This window comes from Drosophila novamexicana, unplaced genomic scaffold (assembly GCF_003285875.2).
Source record: "Drosophila novamexicana strain 15010-1031.04,08,12 unplaced genomic scaffold, DnovRS2.1 tig00001089-arrow-arrow-pilon, whole genome shotgun sequence".
NCBI classification, from domain to species: domain Eukaryota; kingdom Metazoa; phylum Arthropoda; class Insecta; order Diptera; family Drosophilidae; genus Drosophila; species Drosophila novamexicana.
This window is the reverse complement of record NW_020824841.1, coordinates 1,028,434-1,049,963: the sequence shown is the minus strand read 5'-3', so window position 1 is coordinate 1,049,963 and position 21,530 is coordinate 1,028,434. Positions and strand designations below refer to the sequence as shown.

The following is a 21,530-nucleotide window of genomic DNA, read 5'->3' as shown; positions in this document are numbered from 1 at the left end:
GAATTTGTTTTAAGATTATCCAGACCTGAGCAAGGATTATCTTCTGCTACATATATAGGCCGTAAGAATACTATTCTTCAACCACATTCGTAAGCAACAAAGCTTCACGAGCTTAAAAGCTAACAGATTAGCAATAACACACACCAAAGTGGCACCATCTAGTGAGGTGCTTTATCAACTGCCGCTTAGCTAATGCAAACACCCGCATGCTTTAAAGCTACCCTCTAGCTAAGACACACACCACCTTACAACGCAGACGCTTACTCACCCAACGAACTGGTCTAACTTAACGAATATGCAAAACTCAACGAAACGTTGCCACTGTTAGTTAACATGCTCGGTCGTCAGATTCAAAATACATGCGACTTTCGTGGTGAACGGACGTGTTTTTTTTTGCTGTTCTGTTGCCTTTGCCCCAAGTACTCGAGCTCTGAGTACACGCTTAGTGCGCGTCGTAGATTGTGTTTATTGTTGTGAGTACTGCTGGCTGTTGTTGTCAGTGTTGTTGTTGTCGTTTTGGTAATTGCCACACACACACACACGCACAGCTAAACAGTCATGAGTTGGAATCGGTGCGCGCGGCCGTGTGTGTGACTGTGTTTGTTTGTATCGCAACTGCATCTGTATTGTTCCAACCCGACGTGCACAACGTATTTTCGTTACGGTAATATTCGTACATATTGTACTATTTTCTTTCAATTGTTTTTTTTTTTTTATTATTTGTGTTGTTGTTGTATTTGTTTTTGTAATCATGAAATGTTATTAGAAATTGACGACAAGACACGCTAAATTAATAACACAGCCCATACGTGACGTGTGTGTGTGTGTGCATGTGTGTGTAGTGTTAAATGTATCTGTATCTGCAGCCGTGCATCCGCAGCAAGCGGCTGTGCTTAAGCAAGAGTTTGAATGAGACCAAGTTGGATGATTCTTATTGGATTGTTGTGGTTGTTGTTGCTGCTGCCGCTGCCGCTGTTGCTGTTGCTGTTGCTGTTGCTGTTGCGTTGCCGGTGAATGAACCCAACCGAAAAAACGCACAACAAACGTATGCGACGCTTATGGACAATATGTATGTGTGTGTCTGTGTGTGTGTCTGTGTGTGTGTGTGTGTGTGACCACAAAATGGTGGTAGAAGGTAGCAGCACTAAGCAACATTTCTCGAAATATTAACCCAACTGTGCACAACGGCATAAAGCCTCGAACAGCAAAAGCAACAACAATAGCAACAACAACGAAAGGGAAGTAAAGAAAAAGCCAAACGAGCAAAATGCGTCCAACGTTTTGTTTAATGCCTTTTTTTCCACAGTTGCTTTTGTTGTTACAGCTACCAAAAATTGCCCTGTACGCAACAGCAACAACAATTAACATTTAAATACGTCTCTGTTTCGCTCTCTCTCTCTCTCTCCAGTTAGAACACACACACACACACACAGACACATTGATAATTGTTATCTTATCAGGGCAGTTTTAATCTTTGGCAATCTGTTGCCTGCCATTGGCAGCATTTGCGCGCAACAACAAGAACAGTGCTGCCAAAACAGCTGCATTTGAAATGAGCTGACTAACTAACTGCCATATAATATACAGGCGGCATTTAAATATGCATATATGCACACACACACACACACACACACACACACACACACACACACACACACACACATTCACATAGCTTATCTACTTTGGGGGCCTGCATGCTACATGCATTACTCACGAGCTTTTTGCGTGTGCCATATCCGATAGCCGAGATACCGGTTTAAGGTCTTAAGGATTCGCAACTCGATGCCGCATACAGAGGGGTGCGCCAAAAAGCGCTCTCTGCCGCGTCTGCCGCGTCTGCCGCTGCTGTTGCGTCTGCTTCTTCTGCTGCTGCTCAGTCGGCTTATTTTGCCTGTGCAGTGCTGCCATGTTTGAGCGGGCTAAAGTTCAAGCTACTTCTAGCAGTTAGGCAGTTAAGCAGCTAAAAATAGCTATATTTGTTTTACTTTTGTAATAGCCAAAAATAGAACGTTTTAAATATCGTATTTATAACGTTTTTATATCGTATTTATATCGGTTTTATGTCGTACTTATATCGTTTTTACATCGACTTTATATCGTATTTATATCGAATTTATATCGGTTTTATATCGTATTTATATTTTTTTAAATAGCGCATTTGTAACGTTTTTATATCGTATTTATATTGTTTTATATCCAATTTAAATCGGCTTTATATCGAATTTATATCTTTTATTATCGTATTTATATCGCCTTTATATCTTTTTGAATATCGTATATATATAATTTGTATATCGCATTTATTTCGATTTTCTATCGTATTTAAAAACTTTTTATATCGTATTTATGGAAAAATCTCACAAATTAAGCACTTTTAATGTGATCCCATCCCATTGGAACCATTTTCCAATTTAAGGATACGCCTCCAAGAACTGCAACGATCACTCACATCTGTTTATTTATGCGCAATGTCTTCCAAGTAAAAAAAAAGTGTTGTGAAACGCTTTATATAATCACTGATTGCACCTTATTACACAGCAGACTTACTTCCCTCTTAAAAAAAATGAAACTAAAACTAGAAATATTGTTTCAAAACCCGTCTACGATTATGTTCTTTCAAATATATTATTACTAATAATACTTGCTTTGCAGATATAATGCAATATGGCCTTCATTTCAAATATTTGAATAGTATTTTTCAATTAAAATCAAAATATTCTGTAAATAAATAAAATTCAAGCATAAATCTCAACGAGTATGCAAATTCCAAGGTTTTTCTTCTATTATAGCCAAACAACGAAAGAAATTTGAAATTTTGTTACGCGCCCAGAAATTGACAGCTTTGGCGAAATGGGCAGCACTTGCCACAGCCTCTTGGCGCTTCGCACACGAATCAGTTAAAAGTTCAAGCTTAAATTAAAGTTCGGGACAGTCATATGAGAATATTTGTGAACACAGCTGTACTGAGTGTTCCGAATGGGCCACTCGGTGCCGAGTTGGAGCATACAAATGTGTGTACGACTACAAATTGAAAAGAATACTACGAATTGAAATGCCACGAAACCTTATCAAAGACACTATCACATTGTCAAGGTGAATCTGCTGTGTAATCTAAGTGGTGCATACTTATGTAGATATGCCGAAAAACAAAAACAAAAACAAAACAAAAAACAACAAAAATGATGATGATTTATGGGCAAGGCGGCAACCTTCGGTGCATGGAACTCATATACAATTATATTCATATATATATTTATATTCATATATATATACTTATAAGTAGATTTACTGTACTCTGCAGTTACATAGAAGTGTGCACATAAATTTGACTAAAAGCTAAATGCCGGGAAAAGTCACACAAAGCGCTTTTTTTTTACTTTTTACTTTTTGTTCGTACCTCTTTATACGCTTCTCTTCTTCTTTTTATTTTATTTTTTGTGTACCTCCATTGTTCAGGTTTTTGTTACTTCTGGAAATCTTGCATAACTTGGTAGGTACACACACAGCGAAAAGAAAACTAAATAAAATATAATAATAATATGTACAAGCGCACAAAATCAAATAATAACCCGACTGTGTCGTATGTATGTATATACATATATGCATGTACATGTATACATAGCATAGTATGTATATATGTAATCAGCATGAAACTATGTGTAGATTGTATAATTTGGTGTATGGGCGGCTGCTGTAATCGCCAGTAATCATTTAAGCCGGCGCCCATAGACAGCTAGCGAAACACACGACACACGCACATACACAAATTTAAATACATATGTTTAAACATATTTAAGTGTATATGTATGTGTGTGGCTGTCAATTCAACTCAAAACGCTGTGTGCAAGCATCTGTGTAATCGTAATTGTCAGCTACGATATCTGACTACCCTTTACGATAACATATATGTACATATGTATATACATATACGATATGCAAAAGGCGCTCGGCACAGGCTGTGGATTGGCGGGTGAAGGGGTGCACATTTTAAAGCTGGGTTAGTAGTTCACCTGTTGATTGCATTGTCGGTCGCGACCGCACAGTGAGTGAAATTTGATACACACACACACACACAGACAACATACTGAATTATCAATTTAACGGCGCTTTTGCAACTGCAATTGCACAATCCATGCAAAAAGAAAAGGTACACACATACGCCCAAAGAGAGACACGTTCACTTTAACCTCACTTTAATTAAGTTGGCCGTGACGTCACACGCGCTGACAGGCAAGGCAATATATATGTATGTATATGAACTTTGTTTTAGGTAAAACCAAGTAGCACATATCGCATATTGTTACTGACATCGGCCCATACAGTGGCCACACGATGACGTGACCAACTTTATGGAAGCTAATCACTGAAACTGCCACCATTTACGGTCCGGCCATTAAATCAATCAATATCGCAGCCAGCTAAACGCTTGGCACTAAAGTTCTAGACATCCTAACATTGATGTGCCTATGACATTGTCACGCATCTCTCAAAGTCACAATTAATACGATACATTTTGGGTTTGAGAGCCAGGCATAGTCGTTCACATAGCGGAAAAATAACTGACAATGTGAAAGAATATCATAAATTAAGTATATGAAAGAGTAGGCGGAGAGAATTATGAGATCGACTAAATATAGCGGGGCATTATAATAGATGTCATACTGGAATTCAGTAAGGATATTCTCCAATTCGATAGTTCCCATGAGAGCTATTTAGCATGGCAATCCTTTTTGTAAGAGAAAATATAAATAGTTGCAAGCAAAATAGTTCAAACTATTCATGTGTTTTGAAATAGACAAAAAGAAAGCAATCAAATCCGATCGTCCTTAATTTGTATTATTTCCAATTCTAACAAACATTTGCATAACTCGGTAGCCATTTAGGCAACTGAACAAAGAGCGTGTTGGTTTAAACCCCCGTCTATAAAATAGTGATGGGTTAACCCAATGCTAGAATAGACAGTGCTTTTTCAAAATAAAAGTGAGATAAATAGTTTATAAATTTGTTGATATTAATAATGATGTTGATAACAATAATTATTATAGTAATAATAACAATAATAATAATACTAATGATAATGATAATCATAATAATAATACTAATGATAATGATAATAATAATAATAATAATAATAATAATAATAATAATAATAATACTAATGATAATAACAATAATAATAATAATAATAATAATAATAATAATAATAATAATAATAATAATAATAATAATAGCACTAATAATCATAATGACAATTATAATAATGGCAATAACAATATGACATGATAATAAAAATGATATTAATGATAATGATAATAACAATAATAATACTAACGATAATAATTATGATAGTAAAATTGATAAGAATAATTACAATAATAATAATAATGATAATGATAATAATAATTATACTAAAGATAATGATAATAATAATAACACTAATAATGATAATGACAATTATAATAATGACAATAACAATAATCATGATAATGAAAATGATAATAATGATAATGATAATAACAATAATAATACTAACGATAATAATTATGATAGTAAAATTGATAAGAATAATTACAATAATAATAATAATGATAATGATAATAATAAAACTATTAATAATAATAATAATAACAATAATAATAATAATAATAATAGTAATAATAATAATAACAATAATAATGATAATAATGACAATAACAATAAAAATAATAATGATAATGATAATAATAAATTGGTTTTGTAAGTCTATAGAGAATAATATTTTGCGTGAAATAGTTGGGCTCAAGCTCTGCTTAAAGAGTTTAGCAAATTTTGCAAATTAAACTAGATTAAATAGGTCGACAATCCTCAGTTTTATATGCAAATTGCTATAACGATTTCGATAGCTTAAATTCGCTCAAGTAATTCCATAAGCAATTGAACTTAATTAAAAGTGCATAAGATGCATTGCAATTGTCTGCGTATTTCTGAGAAAACCCTATTCCAGCAGGTCCACTCGTTTTTAATGAACTTAACCAAATGTGTTTCCATCTCAAATTTGTAAAACTTTTAAAACTACTGACGTGCTTCTTCCTCAATTTTTGTACTATGTGTAATGTTAGCAAACGCTATTCAAGAAATTCAATTCATGTTCTCAATTGCATTCGTATATGGCATGCAATATGCACGAAGACTGTTTGTTTATAATTCCAGTCTCGACTTTCTCATAGTGCATCAAATCGCATTACCCAAACAATATCGAAGAGGGTTTCATTCATAACTCTATGCGATTTGCCAGTTGTAAACACATTGCGCACAGTTCGAGTTACACTCACTGTTGCTGCCAGCGAGTCTTTACTGTAGCCACCGCGGCATAGCGGCCACTTAGTGGGTCAATTCCGGAGACGGGGGCAACCATTGTCATTGCTGTGGCGTCATCTTTTAACAATTAATCGATGCCAAAAAGTCGCCGCTCGTATTAGAATAAAGTAATCGGAATTGTTTGACATGCGCTGCAATTGCCTGAGCCACATATGTGCGCATGTATGTGTGTACATATGTCACATATGTCGCTTAGAATATGGGATTGTAAGGTCAACCCGATGCCAATAGATGACGTAGCCACAGCACGCAATTAAAGATTCATTCGTCTCACTGCACAGATTGCCATATAGACAGGGACATATGCATATCATTATAAATATGAAAAAACTAACTAGCGGACAGCACGCGACTGGTAGATACCCTCTAATTTTGAGTGTGCCTAACCGGCGGTAAATGAATGCACATAATGAATGATATAATTCTTAGATTACTTTTGCCTTGTTATACAAGATTGAGTGTTATAAAAGATTGGAATCGAAAAGTGTATGAAATCTTTCTTCTATTTCTAGAAGATACTAAAAATAACTAAGCTGGGTAGATAGGTATTTTTCTGAGAATTGAATAGATTAGACAAGTATCGAAGAAGTTTTGTTAGGCCTCTTTTGTATGTACTCATAGATATCCTGCTTATAGATATCATCTATGCAAAGCCCTCTCTTGTTTAGCATGCTTATAAATATATATATATATATGAGTCAACTCCATTTGCAAGCCATTTAAACTGATTACTGGGTATAAAAAAAAGCAGAGAATAAACGTAGAAGCATAATGAGAAAATATATCTTGGGCATTTCTTAGCGCATGCTCGTAAATAAAAACAAACACTTGAGCTGGCTGGGCGAGCTCTCTAAGTAGTAATGAGTACTATGCGAGCAGAGATCAAACAAAACAAAACCAAAAGCCACAAACAGTCGGGGAATCGGGACCAAGACACTTGGCCAGCTAAAAGATTACATTCGGCCAGACGAAGAGATACAAAAAAAAAAAAAAGATACTTGAAAGTGTTGCGCAATTTATTGTGCGTGCGTACCGGAGACTCGCAGATAGATTTGTACGCATGCATGTATGTATGTACGTACATATGTATGTATGTACGCATGTATGTACATACATAAAGTACGCGTAGTGCGTACTACACATAATCACACCAAGTATTTGCCGACTCCAATTTCAATTTCACGTCCAATTGGAATTCTCATTCCCAATCCAATTTGAAGCCAAGTCACGAGGGCCTCTGAGCACCGGTTTTAATCAGAGCCCGAGATGCTAGCGTATTGTACAAGTGCTTTGAATTGGTTTATTTATTTATTTCTTTTTTTTTTAATATTGCTTTTTGCATTTACTAGTTGCTCGAGCTTCCAAGTAAATCTTGGCCTTGCCTTGTCGCTGGCATAAATCCAGCTGGGCTACGTACAAAGTTTATGGGATCATCGAGCCGAGTAACTAACGTTCAAATTTTTGAGGAAACGAAAACCAGTTTTCTAAATGTGCTGTGCTGTGCTGTGCTTGACTCTCAAGTTCACTTGAGCAATTTCTTAAAAGGCAAAATGAAGAAGAGGAAGAACAACACTGCTGCGATCTGTTATTAGATACATCACTAATTATACCCTGTACAACAGCTAAATAGAAAGGCTATCACAGCACAGAGTTGAACGTACGCAACATACAGGGTATTCCTTCAGTTATTTCAAATATATACTAAATATCGCTGATGCTTATATACTTATATGCTTAAATAGTTACTATCGATCATTTTAAAAGCTTATTTGGGGTTGTGAAACTTTAAAAATTGAAACAACAGTGCAGTCAGTTTTGTGTCCATTTTTATATGCCTTCACTTTTAGGTTATTGAGGGAACACCTTTTTTTTAGAAATGCTATCGAAAATTCTATCGATAATTTTAATAGTGCTGTAAAATGTTGTCAGGACTCATTTAAATGCATTGTCTCTTTGTTTAAAAAAAATTATTGATGGTAATTTACTGTAAACTTTTATTTATATAAAATTATGTACTGCCAGAGGAAACACTTTGTTCAGATATCGAAAGATCTATCGATAATATTCAAAAAGTTGTACAGTTGGTTAAGACTTATTTCTCATGCGTCATCCTACAAAAATGACTGTTTTCATCCATTTTCTCCAAAGTGCCAGACATCTTTTAATGCAGAGTATCTGCTACTCGGGTATCTTGAGGCGTTAGAGCCATAAAAAAGCTGCAATATCATGTATCGGCTAAGCGAAACGGGATTTGCCTCTTAAAAAAAAGAAAAACCAAAACAAAAAACATAATTATTGATCGGGAGCTGGCGCTAAGTCCAGAAATGGAGTTTACGGTCAGCTCAATGCCTCGACAAGGTTTCCATACATTGCTTTTGCAATATGCACGATCCGAAAACAGGCATGAGAAATTGCCAAGTCGCTGAAGATACAAATGTATCTTTTGCCTTTGTATTGTACGGTTAAGCGGACGGTACGGCTATCCGGCTGTCCGGCTGTGCGGCTGTCCGGCGCGATGCGGGGCATGTGTTTGCCTTTATTGAGGTCGATTGTTCATTTATCGTCAATGTCAGTCATCAGTTGGGCTGTGTTGGGCGCGTGTTTTGTTGTTTTTACACATTCCCTTGCGTGTATTTTGTTTACAAACGCGATGCGTTCATTACAAGAGTAGAGCCAAGTGCAGGCAACCGGGAGCTGGGCCAGATCTGGGCGACGATTGCTACTCCAAAAAAACCTAATTTAGGTGTTTCACAATACAAACAGCTGGAGTTTACATCTATCTTTCTTTTTTCTTCATTCTTTTTGGCCATTTAGTGTTGGAAACATGTTTACACACACACGCACACCCATCAAATGGGCAGCTGCGGCAAAGCCAATCGATAAGGCTTGTCTAGACTCCATAGATTCTTAGCCCTATCTCTTGGTTTTTTTGGCAGGACTTTGTCCTGTTGCTGCCAGCGTCTGGACTAAGATGTGTATCTAAATGTGATATATGTATATATATATTTGTGTGTGTTTGTATCTGTATGTGTATCTTAACTGCAAGCTGCCGCATAAATCTTTTAATGCCTCTTTGTGTGTGCGACAAGCCATTGACTTTATGGCGCCGTCTCATGCGCCAAAACCTCAAATCTATAAATCATTCCGAGTGTTAAACAAAAATAAATCAGCTATTTTCAAGCTAATTCAAAGAGTTAAGTTCAAAACCCATAAGTGGAAAATTAAAGTTGTGTACCAACAATTATTGCCAAATGAATGCCCAATTACAAATTTTACAGCTTTTTGTAAAGTCTTGCAGTTCATGGCGATTATTCGAACAAAAGCGAAAAGATATTGCTTTAACACAAATAAATGATATATTATATACAAAAATATCTGTTTATAGGCCCAGCACGAACACGTCAAGGCAACTTAAGAAACATTAAAGAACTCATTGCAGAGTAATTGCAAGTCTTGGGTATTTGCTTCAATTGATTCCAATCGAAACAATATGCCCAGATATTTATATTATGTTGTAATATAAAACAAATTTATATTTCTAGCTCGCAGTTGTGCCAAAAATATAATATTTTGAAATCTCAAAGTCAAATAAAAGTTGTAAGCAAAAAGTGCAAACAGCAAACAATTTGAAAAACATTTCCAATTGTATTTCTAATCCACAAACACTTCTTGGCCATGTTTATTTTTATGTTTGGCTCGGTTCGTAGTTTCTACTTTTTTCCAGGGGGTTGTTAGTTAATAGATGTCAAGCAGGGGTGGATTGCATGTGGCAAGGGTGGTGAATGTTGACCCCCCCGCGTAACGTTTGTACAATTCCTTTGACTTAAGCGAAAAATTAAACGAAGGGTGGCACTTTTATGTGATTTCACAAGGTTTTCCTTCGACTTCTCTTCCAGCTGTGCTATACATGCATACGTATATATATATATATATATAAATACATATATTCACGCTTGATGTCTCGTAGATGGGCAAGTCGTTTTACAAAATGTGGGGAACACCTGTCCCGTTATTTCAATGGGTTCTTGTATACATAATGCGTAGAACGTTTACATATAGCATTTATGTATATGTCTGTGGAATCCGTAAAAAAAAACTACTCAGATATCCCTGTCAAATTCGAAACCTTTAAAAACGAACATAATGTGAGTTTTCTTGAACTTTATATGAACAGATATTCGTGTTTTGAGCTGGAAGTGCTCATAAAGTCTGCCTTTCCATCTAAACCTTTTATTACGAACATGATTAAAGTTATTTTTGACATCCTATAGGGTATGTTGAGGGTATGTTGAACATCATATAAACAAATCCTGTTTGGGGCTAGACCTCCTAATATACTCTGCCTTTCCATCCAAACCTTTCAAAACAACTTAATGTAAACTTATCTTAAACATAGTATAAACATGAAATCTCGTTTAGGACTAGACATCTTGATATAGTCAACCTTTCCATCTAAACGAACATGATTTGAGGGTATGTTGGACATCATATAAACATATCTCTTTTAGGGCTACAGCTCCTAATATACTCTGCCTTTTCATCTAAACTATTCAAAACGAACTTATTGTAAAGTTATCTTGGACATTATATATAAACAAATAATCTGGCTTAGAGCTAGACGTCTTAATATACTCCACCTTTCCATCTATTACTTAAAAAAACATGATTTGAAGGTATCTTGAACAACATATATAAATATAAATATCTTCATATATCTAGAAATCCTCATATAGCGTACCTTTTCCTCACAGAGACCTTAAGAACTAAGAACACCAATTCGTATGTTTTCTAATATTGCCTTTGCGATAATTTTCTTCAATTTGCCGCGTTAAAGTAAGCACAATCACCTTTCTATGCGATTTTCATAAGACCAGGAACAGATTTGGCAATTTTTGTTTAATTGATTTATTTAAAGTATCGCTCACTCTTCATTACTTTTCTTTCCATATCACTTTCCCTGTTTCTCTACTCGTTTCGCTCTCTTAATCGCATTCACTTCCTCCTACTCGAGCTCACTTTGAATAACCGCCTTCCTTTTTGAATAACCGCCTTTCTATGCGATTTTCATTGTTTTCATCTCAGTGTTGATTAACGTATGTATAAGCGTATATAATTATAATATTTTAACGTTTTGTTTAAGTTAGTAAAACCTAGCTCTTTCCAACTCTCGTTCATCCCAACTCATACGCCCAACTTTAGCAAGGGCAATCTTGTCAGGATCATCTGTACTTAAGCAATGAATTCTAGACTGGTTTCGTAGAGTGCAACTACATGTAACAACATGGAAAGCGATTAACACAGTGGCAAAAGTGGCGCCTTGTCTGAATCACTGCGCGGGGTTTTGTGGCTTTCAATTTGCAATCGAATGGCGATTTCATGAGGCATACACTAAATGCGCAGCTACTCGTATCAAGGTGCACTAGATACTTACTGAAAAGCAGCAAGAAAAAAAAATGTACAACAAAGTCGGTCAGATTTGCATGCAAATTGGATGCAAGGCAGTTTAGAAATGCTTCAAGTCGGTAAACAGCTGCTAGCAACCCCTCAAACCCGATCGACCAGCTCGCCCAACCCCTCGAATGCACCCGCAACAGGGCAATCAATGTGTTGAACTATTGTCACTACTATGGCGTTAAATATGGGTGAAAAATATTGATTTCATTGGTAAACGAGGCTCATGAATACCTATTTATGCTATATATATATATGTATCTATATACATATTACATACACACATAGATCGAAATTCTGCATTCGTTTAACCATATGCGCATTTCATTACCGCACAAAAGGTACGGGCAAAAGATTAGCTATCAAGTGACCCAAATACACACACACACACACACATCGCACACAATTCATAACCATAGAAAACTCGATATACACATATATAAATTACCTATAAACATATACGATATATGTATGTGCACATATTGAGTACATCTATGGCAGAGCCGGAAGAAATAATAATAATTATTTAGCAATTGCCTCGTTTTGCATTTTTCATCATTTGTGGCCCACAATTTCTTGGCCATGCCCTAATGAACAATAATAAAAGATTTGAGAAAATTTGTTGCAAAAATGTGGCAAATATAGGGCGGGGGGAAATACACACACACACACACACACAGATGTGCCAGCCAATTCATTTGAGGCCAAATGCTTGGGAAAAACAAGAATTTTCCGCAATTTTTGGGCTATTTCGTAATTTTTACCTGCTTATAAGGCATATGGCAAAATCAAACACAGATGTCCCTCGATTTCTAAAGTTGATTTTGTCCTCGAAAAGAAATAAAGTTCCCGACAATAAATGTATACCCTGTACCCAGTGCAAATTAACCTAAGACAGGAGAAAACAAGTAAGAGGTTCTAGTCGGGAGCTCCCGACTAGGGGATACCCTGAACCCTCTTCTTCCAACATCAAATGCATATATATATTCTATTTTAGAAGTTATATGTCAAAATTGGTGACTCTAGCTCTTATTATTTACCAAAATTGCCCAAAAAACAGGATGTCGATATCGATTTTTATCGATTGCTTGGAAACGGAGTAAGTTATCGATTATCGGAAACAAACTCGATCTGCGCGGGAACTAGGAGCATCTACATCTCTAGCTCTTATAGGTTCTGAGATCCTTGCATTCATACATACGGACGGACGGACGAACGGACGGACGGACAGACAGACGGACATGGGTAGATCGACTCGGCTATTGATGCTGATCAAGAATATATATACTTTATGGGGTCGGAGAAGCTTTCTTCTGCCTGTTACATACATTTGGATTTTGCACAAATACAATATACCCTTATACCCATTTTTAATGGGTTCAGGGTATAAAGATTGTGTGTCCCCAAAAATGCATTTATATGAAAGCAATATCATCGACCGATTGTTCCTATGGCATTAACACTATCTGGGGATAGTTCAGGGTCAGTTTTGGAAATACGTGGACAGGGCATCTCAGATATCTTCAAAATGAGAAAAATGTTACAGACAAAAACTCACCTGTCAGCCGATTCTTCCAATAGAGCTATATGCTATAGTGGTGCGATGTTGATAAGATTTTGTAAAGACGTCGTCAAGCTATGGCTATGGTTCGAGATAAGTTGAAAAATAACAACTTGTTCGTTCAATTATTCCTAGGGCAGCTATATGTTATAGTGCTCCGATCCGGCCGGTTACAATATATATATATACTGCCTGCAACAGAAAGACGAACCCATGTCAAGTTTTATGGTGATAGCTATAGCAGCTGAGCTCATCATGCTGATCAGGATTAAATATACTTTATGTGCTCGGAAGTGTTTAAAAGGTTAAAATTTGATGATAGCCCTCTATAAGGGCTTCAAAAGCAACCTCAGGTGATATAACCCTATTGATTTTTGGTATAAACACACATACGAATGCCATCTTTAAGGCCAATAAATTTGTTAACAATCGGACAAGAATCACCGAAGTTATTTTGGACAATTTTCATAATGTGGAGTTAACAAAGAGACGAAGTTAAATGTGAAGCGAATTCTAGGCTACAGGGTAACTCCTCGTCGGACAACCTAGACTAACGCAAATTTGTATGTACTTAAGAATTGCATTCAATATTCCTTTCATTTTGATATAGAAATTAATTAATTATAAAAAAAAAAATCCTATAAAAACTCAAAATTCTTGCTTTTCTTCTTGCAGATTTCCAAACAATTTGGAGGCTGTTTCTAAAGGCTTAACGGCTGAAGAATAGGAATTGCAAGTATGACTGCAAATATACAAGTACAAATATATGAATTGGTAAATAATATGTTGTTATTTGTTGTAGATTTCTTCGAGCGGTTAATTGGCAACGATCTCAATGGTGGGCGGCTATGCAAAACTGATTTCCAGCTTTCTTCCACTCCAAATCCCTACATACTCCTCCCCCCTGTCCATCCTAGCCGAGCGTTATAGAAAAACATGTCTGAGACAATTGCCAGCGAGCGCAACTCCCAGGCAATTGGCACTCTAAACGATAATCTTGAGATTATCCAAGATATTGTCGATAGCAGCGTATTGGACGAGAAGTGTGCCGCGAATGGCAAAGTATTTAACGATTATATCGCAGACGATGAGACGTTGAAAATAATTGAACCCTTCGATAAGCCGGAGAATACGATTGACAATTGCAACAACATATTGGAGAAGAGTCCGCTGGACAGGGAGAGCAGCAAGGCCAAAAAGTGCGTTACATTCAATCCGAACGATGAGAAAATCCGTAAGTTTACCACGGGCGAGCCGATCGTTGATCAACAGAATCCCTTCAAGAATGGTCACATAGCTGGCCGGGATAAGAAGACGCCGCCGCCGGTGCCCACAAAGCGTTCCACGTTGAGTGTACGGAAAACGGTTACGCAACAGTTGCGTGAACGCGAGCGCGAAAAGGAAAAGGAGCGAGAAAAGCTGAAGGAGCGCGAGCTCGAAGAGAAGAATCTTAGGGACAAGGAGCGCGAACAGCAAAAGAACGAATCGAACGCACGCAAAAAGAATGCCAGTAAAGTGAATCTGGGTGCTGATGAATTCATAACCACCGAGGAGGTACTTAATCAATCCAAATATGTTAAAACGTACATTAAAAATCCGGATGCTTACTTTGTATACGATCCCACGGTGCTCGCACGTCTGAAATTCGAGGAGCTGCGCGACATTGCCGGCAAAATACCGAAGCGAAAGCAAAACCTAGGCGCACAGTCGTCGGTGGGGAATAGACGAGATCCCAAGACGCATACGAAGCTGTCGAAGAATCAAGAGGCTAACAACAACAATAATAATATAAATAAACCGAAGATACCCACTTTCAAGAAGTGCTCGAAACCAAATTATCCGGAATTGGCCAATCTGAAGATCCGAACTGGCAGCGACTCTAACGGCGATTTCTTCAATCCCGCCGAGGTGACCAAAAATGCCAAAAAGTTTGATGAGCGCGTCAAAAAGCTGCAAATCAGCTCCGACGACGATCTGGATGACATAGACGGACCGCTGACCAAAAGCGAGTCCAGCGACGAGCTCAACCAGCCGCCAAGTCCCGGCGTGCCCCAAGGGCCAAACGAAACCACAAACATGACAAGCAACGGGAATAGTCCCGGCACTTTCACCAACACCATCAGCTCCGAGGAGTTCCAGGCGTACTTGGAACGCAAGGGTCTGGCGCTGATGCCGAAGCGGGACATTAATAGTTCCACGCCCAAGTCGTCGCCGACGCCGACGCCGACGCCAACGACGACGACGACGCCGACACGGTCGAGCACATTCCAAACGGCCGAGGAGCGCCGCCAGCAGGTGGCCGAATCCTTGGCGGCTCTGCGCAAAAGCAACACCAAGAAGCTATCGGTGCTGCAGCGCCTCTCCAACAGTTTATTTGCGACGCGGCGCAAGACCACGCCCAAGGGCGCAATACCCATGCCGCGCACGGTCTACGGCGACGTCGATGACCATAAGAAATACAGTAGTACGCCCGCCGAGATGCGGCGTATACTGCTCGAAAGCCAGACGAATGGACGCCAGCCGAATGGCCAGTTGCAACAGGAAACTGGCATGCAGCCACGTCCCGCCGCCAGATCCAGTGATTTGCTCAAACAAGTTGCGCCCAGGCCAAGTGAACGGAATGCGGCGCCAATGGTCAATGGCACATGGAAGCCACAGGCGGATGGCCAGCTGGAGAATGCGCCATTCCAGCGCGGAGCGGAACGCCAGAGCCTGATACCCAGACGCGTCTCGGCCGAAGGCAATCTTAATCGTTTCAACAGATCGGCATCCATGGATCGCAATCAGATCAGATTGAATGGCCAACGCACACTGAGTCGACTGGAGAGCGTGGGCCAACGGCGTTCCGTGGCATCCTGCATGTCCAGCGATGAGCGCAACAGCTTTCCCATTGCCACATCGACGCCAGTGAGAAAAACGCTGGAGCAGCAAAAGGGCGATGCGGCTAGCAATGAATGGGAGCAATTGCGCGCCATCAAGGAGGTGACCGATCGCCAGCTATACCACAAGGTGCTCCAGCAACAGCAGCATCAGCAGCAGCAGCAGCAGCAGCAGCAGCAGCAGCAGCAGCAGCGGCAACAGCGGCAGAGTGAGGAGAACATTTATGAACATCTGCAGTCCAATCAGTTGATGAACGCTGCTCCGGCGCCGTACTTTGTGCGCGGCTCGCTGCAGCGGAACACCTTCTCCGGCATCAGCGGTCGCAATCGCCAGGTGATGATATTGGACGGCACGCCCATTGGGCCAGCGTCAGCGCCAGTGCCAATGCCAATGCCTGTTAATGTGAGCAATCAACAGTTGCTGCAACAACAACAGCAGCAGCAGCAGCAACAACAACAGCAGCAACAACAACAGCAGCCGCCACCGCGTTGCCAGAGCGTACTGGATGAGATGATCATGCCCAGCAATCAGGCGACGACACGTCGCGGCTACGAGAGCGAGAATGAGACGCCAGTAGTTCTGAGGCGCAAGGAGTCGAGCGCGGCGCGTCGCATTGGTGGCCTGTTGACGCGCGAAGAGATCCTGGAGAAGGTGAAAGAGTTTTGCCGCAAATCCATTAATCGCACGCCGCTGCCCGCCGCCAAGATGCAGCCCATTTACGAGCGGCACAACAACAACAACAACAGCAACAAGAACGGCGCTGATATCTCACCCGTCTCATACGCCTCCGTGGAGACGCACAAGCGACCCGCCTCACAACTGAGCGCCAGGCCACAAGTGCCGCTGCGCGTGCAGAGCTTGCCGCGCTCTAGCTATGGTCCAGGCTCGGGCGGCGCGAATTGTGCCTCGCCTATCTATGCGCACGTGAACAAGCGCAACAGCCTGCTGTCCAATGACTCCGAGCAGTATGTGTCCAATCAACAGTTGCCGACTCAGCGCTCGATGCAAAATCCCCAGTCGCTGCTGACGCTTACACCTACGGAGTATGTGCTGATCCAGACGGAGGATGGCCTGCAGGCCGCCAAGTTAATTGACTATCACAATAGCAGCCTTTACATGCAGCCGCAATACATTCGCGCCAGTCCCCAGGGCTATGTGCGCATCGAGGAGCTGGCACTGGCGCAGCAGCAGCAGCAGCAGCAGGCACAGGCACAGGCGCAGGCTCAACAACAGCAGGCGCAGCAGCTGCAGAGTGGCCGTGCGACGCCTCTTATACTTGATCGTTCCGGGCAGCAGACCAGTCAGATCTATTGGACGCCGCAGCGTACCAATTTTAATCAGATGACTTTGCAGAAAAGTCCGCGTCGCGGCTCCGAACGCATGTATCCAGTTCCAGCGCCCAGATTGCACATGCCCCAAAACTATGTTCTGGCGAACGGCCAGCCATATGCAACTGTTGTGCCGGCGCCCAGAAATCTGGTGCAGCACTGCAACAGGCAGCAGTTGGAGCGAAACACATCCGATTGGGATTGCAGCTCTGAGGCGGGCGAAATAAGGCGCATCATGGAGAAATCGTTGTAGGGTAAGTCTAATTTAAAGACTTACCAAGCATTTGATGCATACACTTTCAGTCCGACCATATTAAAATGAGCTCCAAAATTATAATTTGATCAATCTTCAATGTCTTGCATGTGGGCATTTTGAGTATTTTGCAATGTCTGCCATTTTTAGCCCAAAACTGAATTTGCTCACAAATACCACAGAAAAATACCTAAAACCGTGACTTTATCGACTAAAGTTATCGATATCGCAGTACGAACCACATATGCAAGCGTGCGCTTGTTTGTATCTATGTCGTGTAGTGACAACACAAAGGTTGAGGCGTTTAGTGGAATTGCGACGTTCGCTTATTTCTGCGCCAAGTGCAGACAGTTATTATCTGTACACAACAATTGTCCAAAGATTCAAGGTCTATTGCTTATCAGGCGAGAGGCTGATAAATGGTGAAACAATAATACATACATATGCAAATATACTAGTGCACTCACACACATATCTATTGTGCATACATATACATATATGCATTGTTTTTAAACTGAATTGGTAAGTGCGAGTTCAAAACAAACAAATCTGTATATGTATGTGTGCTTATGTTAATTTCCACAACAAATGTACAAATTTTGCGTAATAACACATACGTACATATACCGTGCTGTTATGCTATGTTGCTAATTTCAACAAAACACCGAAACGAATTGCTCAAATTTCAACTAGAACTGACAAAACATTCAAGACATTTTTCACACAGACGTACAATATATTCCCAGGTAATGTTAGATACGTATGTAGTCCCCAGGCCCGGACAACACAGCACTAAATACTTTTATGTAGATACATACATACGTTCGCCTGCATATACCCACGCATGCATGTATGCATGTGTATTACATGTATGTGTATTACATGTATGTGTACTACATGTATGTGTATTACATGTACGAGCACAAGTGTTGCCCAAAAAAAAGGCTAGCTTCAGCGAGTAAATGTTTAGTTAGAATGTGAATGTGTTTATGTTTTAAATTTAGCTATTTATTTGGCTTTTTAAATGTCACGTTAGACATACGTACATATATGTATCTTAACTTTTATATTTGCCCAAGTTATAAAGACATAGATAATCTCACCTTTAACAAAGGCCAAAAATCAGCTGATAAAATGCATGTGGTATTTGCATAAATACATATGTGTTAAAAACTAGTTGAAAAATATGTAATTTGAGAATTTTTTATAAAGTATAAAACATTCGCACTACTTTTAAAGATTTCCGCGCTATATAAGAACGGCCAGATTTGGCAGGAAAAAAGCGCAATTGTCAACACTGGCCAGCACAGGCAATGCTATTGACGCATCGGCTTCGCTATAATTGTAGAGCGCCACGAAGGTCGATACGAAAATAAATAATTCTTGTATGCATTTGCAGAGAAAGAGGCCACCAGCCCAGACAAAGCAGCATGGACGAGAAGAGCGGTAGCAACAGCAGCACAACCAAAGCCAACGAGCAGTCGCTCCCCATTAGCACATCATCATCGTGGACAATACTGCCAGCAGAGAGAATCGAGATACTCGACAACAACAGCAGCAGCGGCAGCGGCAGCAGCAGTGAGGAGTCGTCGTCATCAGCAGCCCCTTTAACTAGAGAGCATCGTTTGGTTGAGGAGAGGGAGAGAGTGGGGGAGGACGAGCAGGCAAATGCAAGGTGAGTCTTAAAGAGACAGGGAGAGAGAGAGAGATGAAGCAATTGACTATCCTGAAATCCTTTGAATCCACAGAGGCAAGCTCGTCGAGGAGCCAGATACCCAGGCCGAGGACGTCTCAGACGGCATTTCGATAATTAGCGACTGCGAAAGCACCGGACGTATCTCCCCACATCCATTTTTGCGTGAACATCTGAACGAACTTAATTTTAAATACGACTCCGGTCACGAGCTGCCTCTATTGGGCAATCTACCGGAGGACATCGCCGTACAGCAGATCCATGAGCGGCGACGCGTCCAGTTAGAATTGGATGATGCCCTACGGGCTCAAACGGCGTCACCTGTTGTGCGTCCGCAAAGCGAATTGAGCCAGCCAACCCAGGGGCTGGGCTACCGCCTGCCAACGCTGGTGCAGAGCGGCCTGACGGCTGTATTCTATGTGGGCGCCACACTGGCCATACTGGCGTTTGTTGGGCGTTTGCGTAATCCCGAGTGGCAGGTGCTCGGCGGTGACAAGCCCATTGGGGAGCTGGAGCAGCGTCTGGTTGAGCTGGAGCTGCAGAATAATTTGATGCGGGCCGAGATTGACATCATATCCAAGCAGTTGCAGTACCTTAGCTCGTTGGCTGGCAGCGGTCAGGGCCAAGCGCAGGCGCAATCGCAAGGCCGACGGGCAAAAACGTTCAAGGCCTGGCCTGGCAATGGCAACTCCGTGGATCCGGTAGATATAACCAAAGCGGATCTGAAGCGCCCGTACAAATGTCCAGATGGCCAATATGTGGAAATCGCTGCCATGTGCATGGAAAACAAGCCGCATGCCGAATCTCTAGCTGACGAGATTGGTAATGTGGTCAACGATGTGCTGCAGCAATCGCAAGCTTTTCACAACTTTGAAAAGGTCACCGAGCGGCTAGGCACACTCGCTGGTCAGAAGGATGCCCCCAGCGACGGTCCAAAAACCTTTCATGCACATGGCGAAAAGATGCGACCACCACCGTTAGATAACAACAGTCGCGGACCCGTGCCCGTACACGTGCCCCAACCAACATTTGATGCCTCCAAGGAGCGTTACACAACGAAACATAATCACAAGCGTCAGGAACACTCGAGGGAGCGTTACCGATATAAGAGCAGCGAGCACGATTCGAAGGAGCGACACAACAGAAAGCACGCTGACAAGTCCAAGGAGGAGCGCGGAAAGAAGCGCCACGGGGGGCACGACAATGATAGCGGCAGCGGCGAGTGGCACGAACGCATGATGCAACATCGAGAGCAATCGCGCCAGAGGCACGAACAGAAGCGCAACAACAACTGGTATATTGAGCGGGGTGACAGTCGGGAGCAGATACGTTCCGGCGAGACCAGACGACGCTGAAAACCTGAGCAGGGCGTCGAATGAGTGGGCGGGTATGGGAGGGGCGGGGTATTTTGGGATTTGACTGGCTGTTGTTTGTTTGTTTGTTTTTTTTTTCATTATTTTTTTGGTTTGGGCTCGTGCACACATATGAAACCCAAAACAATATTCTAAGTACTTGGATTCTTGTGTATTTGTTGGTACTATTACGAAGTTATATGCAGTTAAATATATATATATATATATATATGTATATGTCTATTGTATGTAAGTGCTTGAATCGCATCTCGACCTACAAACATCAAATGTACGTGCTTAAATATATTTATGTATGTATTTTATCCTACGACAGAACACGAAACGCTATTTTGTGTAAGTACCTTAACTATAAATCGAAACAAAATAAATCAAATAAAAAGTATAGAAAATAAACAGTGTTCGAAAACGTGAACGTTTCTGTCCTACCAAAGCCGAAATCCTTTCAATATTCTAGGGTAACCCAATTTTGTTCCACTTTGAATTATATTGGGCTTTTCAATTGGTAAGGCGTTCCTTGATTAGTTTTCGCTAAAATAAAATATACATATTTGTGATATATACACCTACACTACTACTGTTTTTTTTTTTTTTTTCTTGTAGACTATAACATTAAATTATTGTACCATATTAGATA

General features: G+C 40.4%; 2 protein-coding genes across 2 annotated transcripts; both read left to right on the top strand.

Annotated features, from left to right (window-relative positions):
* The first annotated feature begins 382 nt into the window (after nt 1-382).
* LOC115766274 (transcription factor SPT20 homolog) lies at nt 383-19,305 on the top strand. The gene is made up of 4 exons (XM_030710139.1): nt 383-664; nt 14,045-14,105; nt 14,172-17,831; nt 19,230-19,305. The coding sequence occupies exon 3, from the start codon at nt 14,306-14,308 to the stop codon at nt 17,828-17,830; it is 3,525 nt and encodes a 1,174-aa protein (XP_030565999.1). The 5' UTR covers nt 383-664; nt 14,045-14,105; nt 14,172-14,305; the 3' UTR covers nt 17,831; nt 19,230-19,305.
* LOC115766290 lies at nt 19,261-20,878 on the top strand. Its single transcript, XM_030710157.1, has 2 exons — nt 19,261-19,337; nt 19,579-20,878. Exons 1-2 carry the CDS (start codon nt 19,261-19,263, stop codon nt 20,876-20,878), a joined length of 1,377 nt encoding a protein of 458 aa, XP_030566017.1.
* The last annotated feature ends 652 nt before the right edge of the window (nt 20,879-21,530 follow it).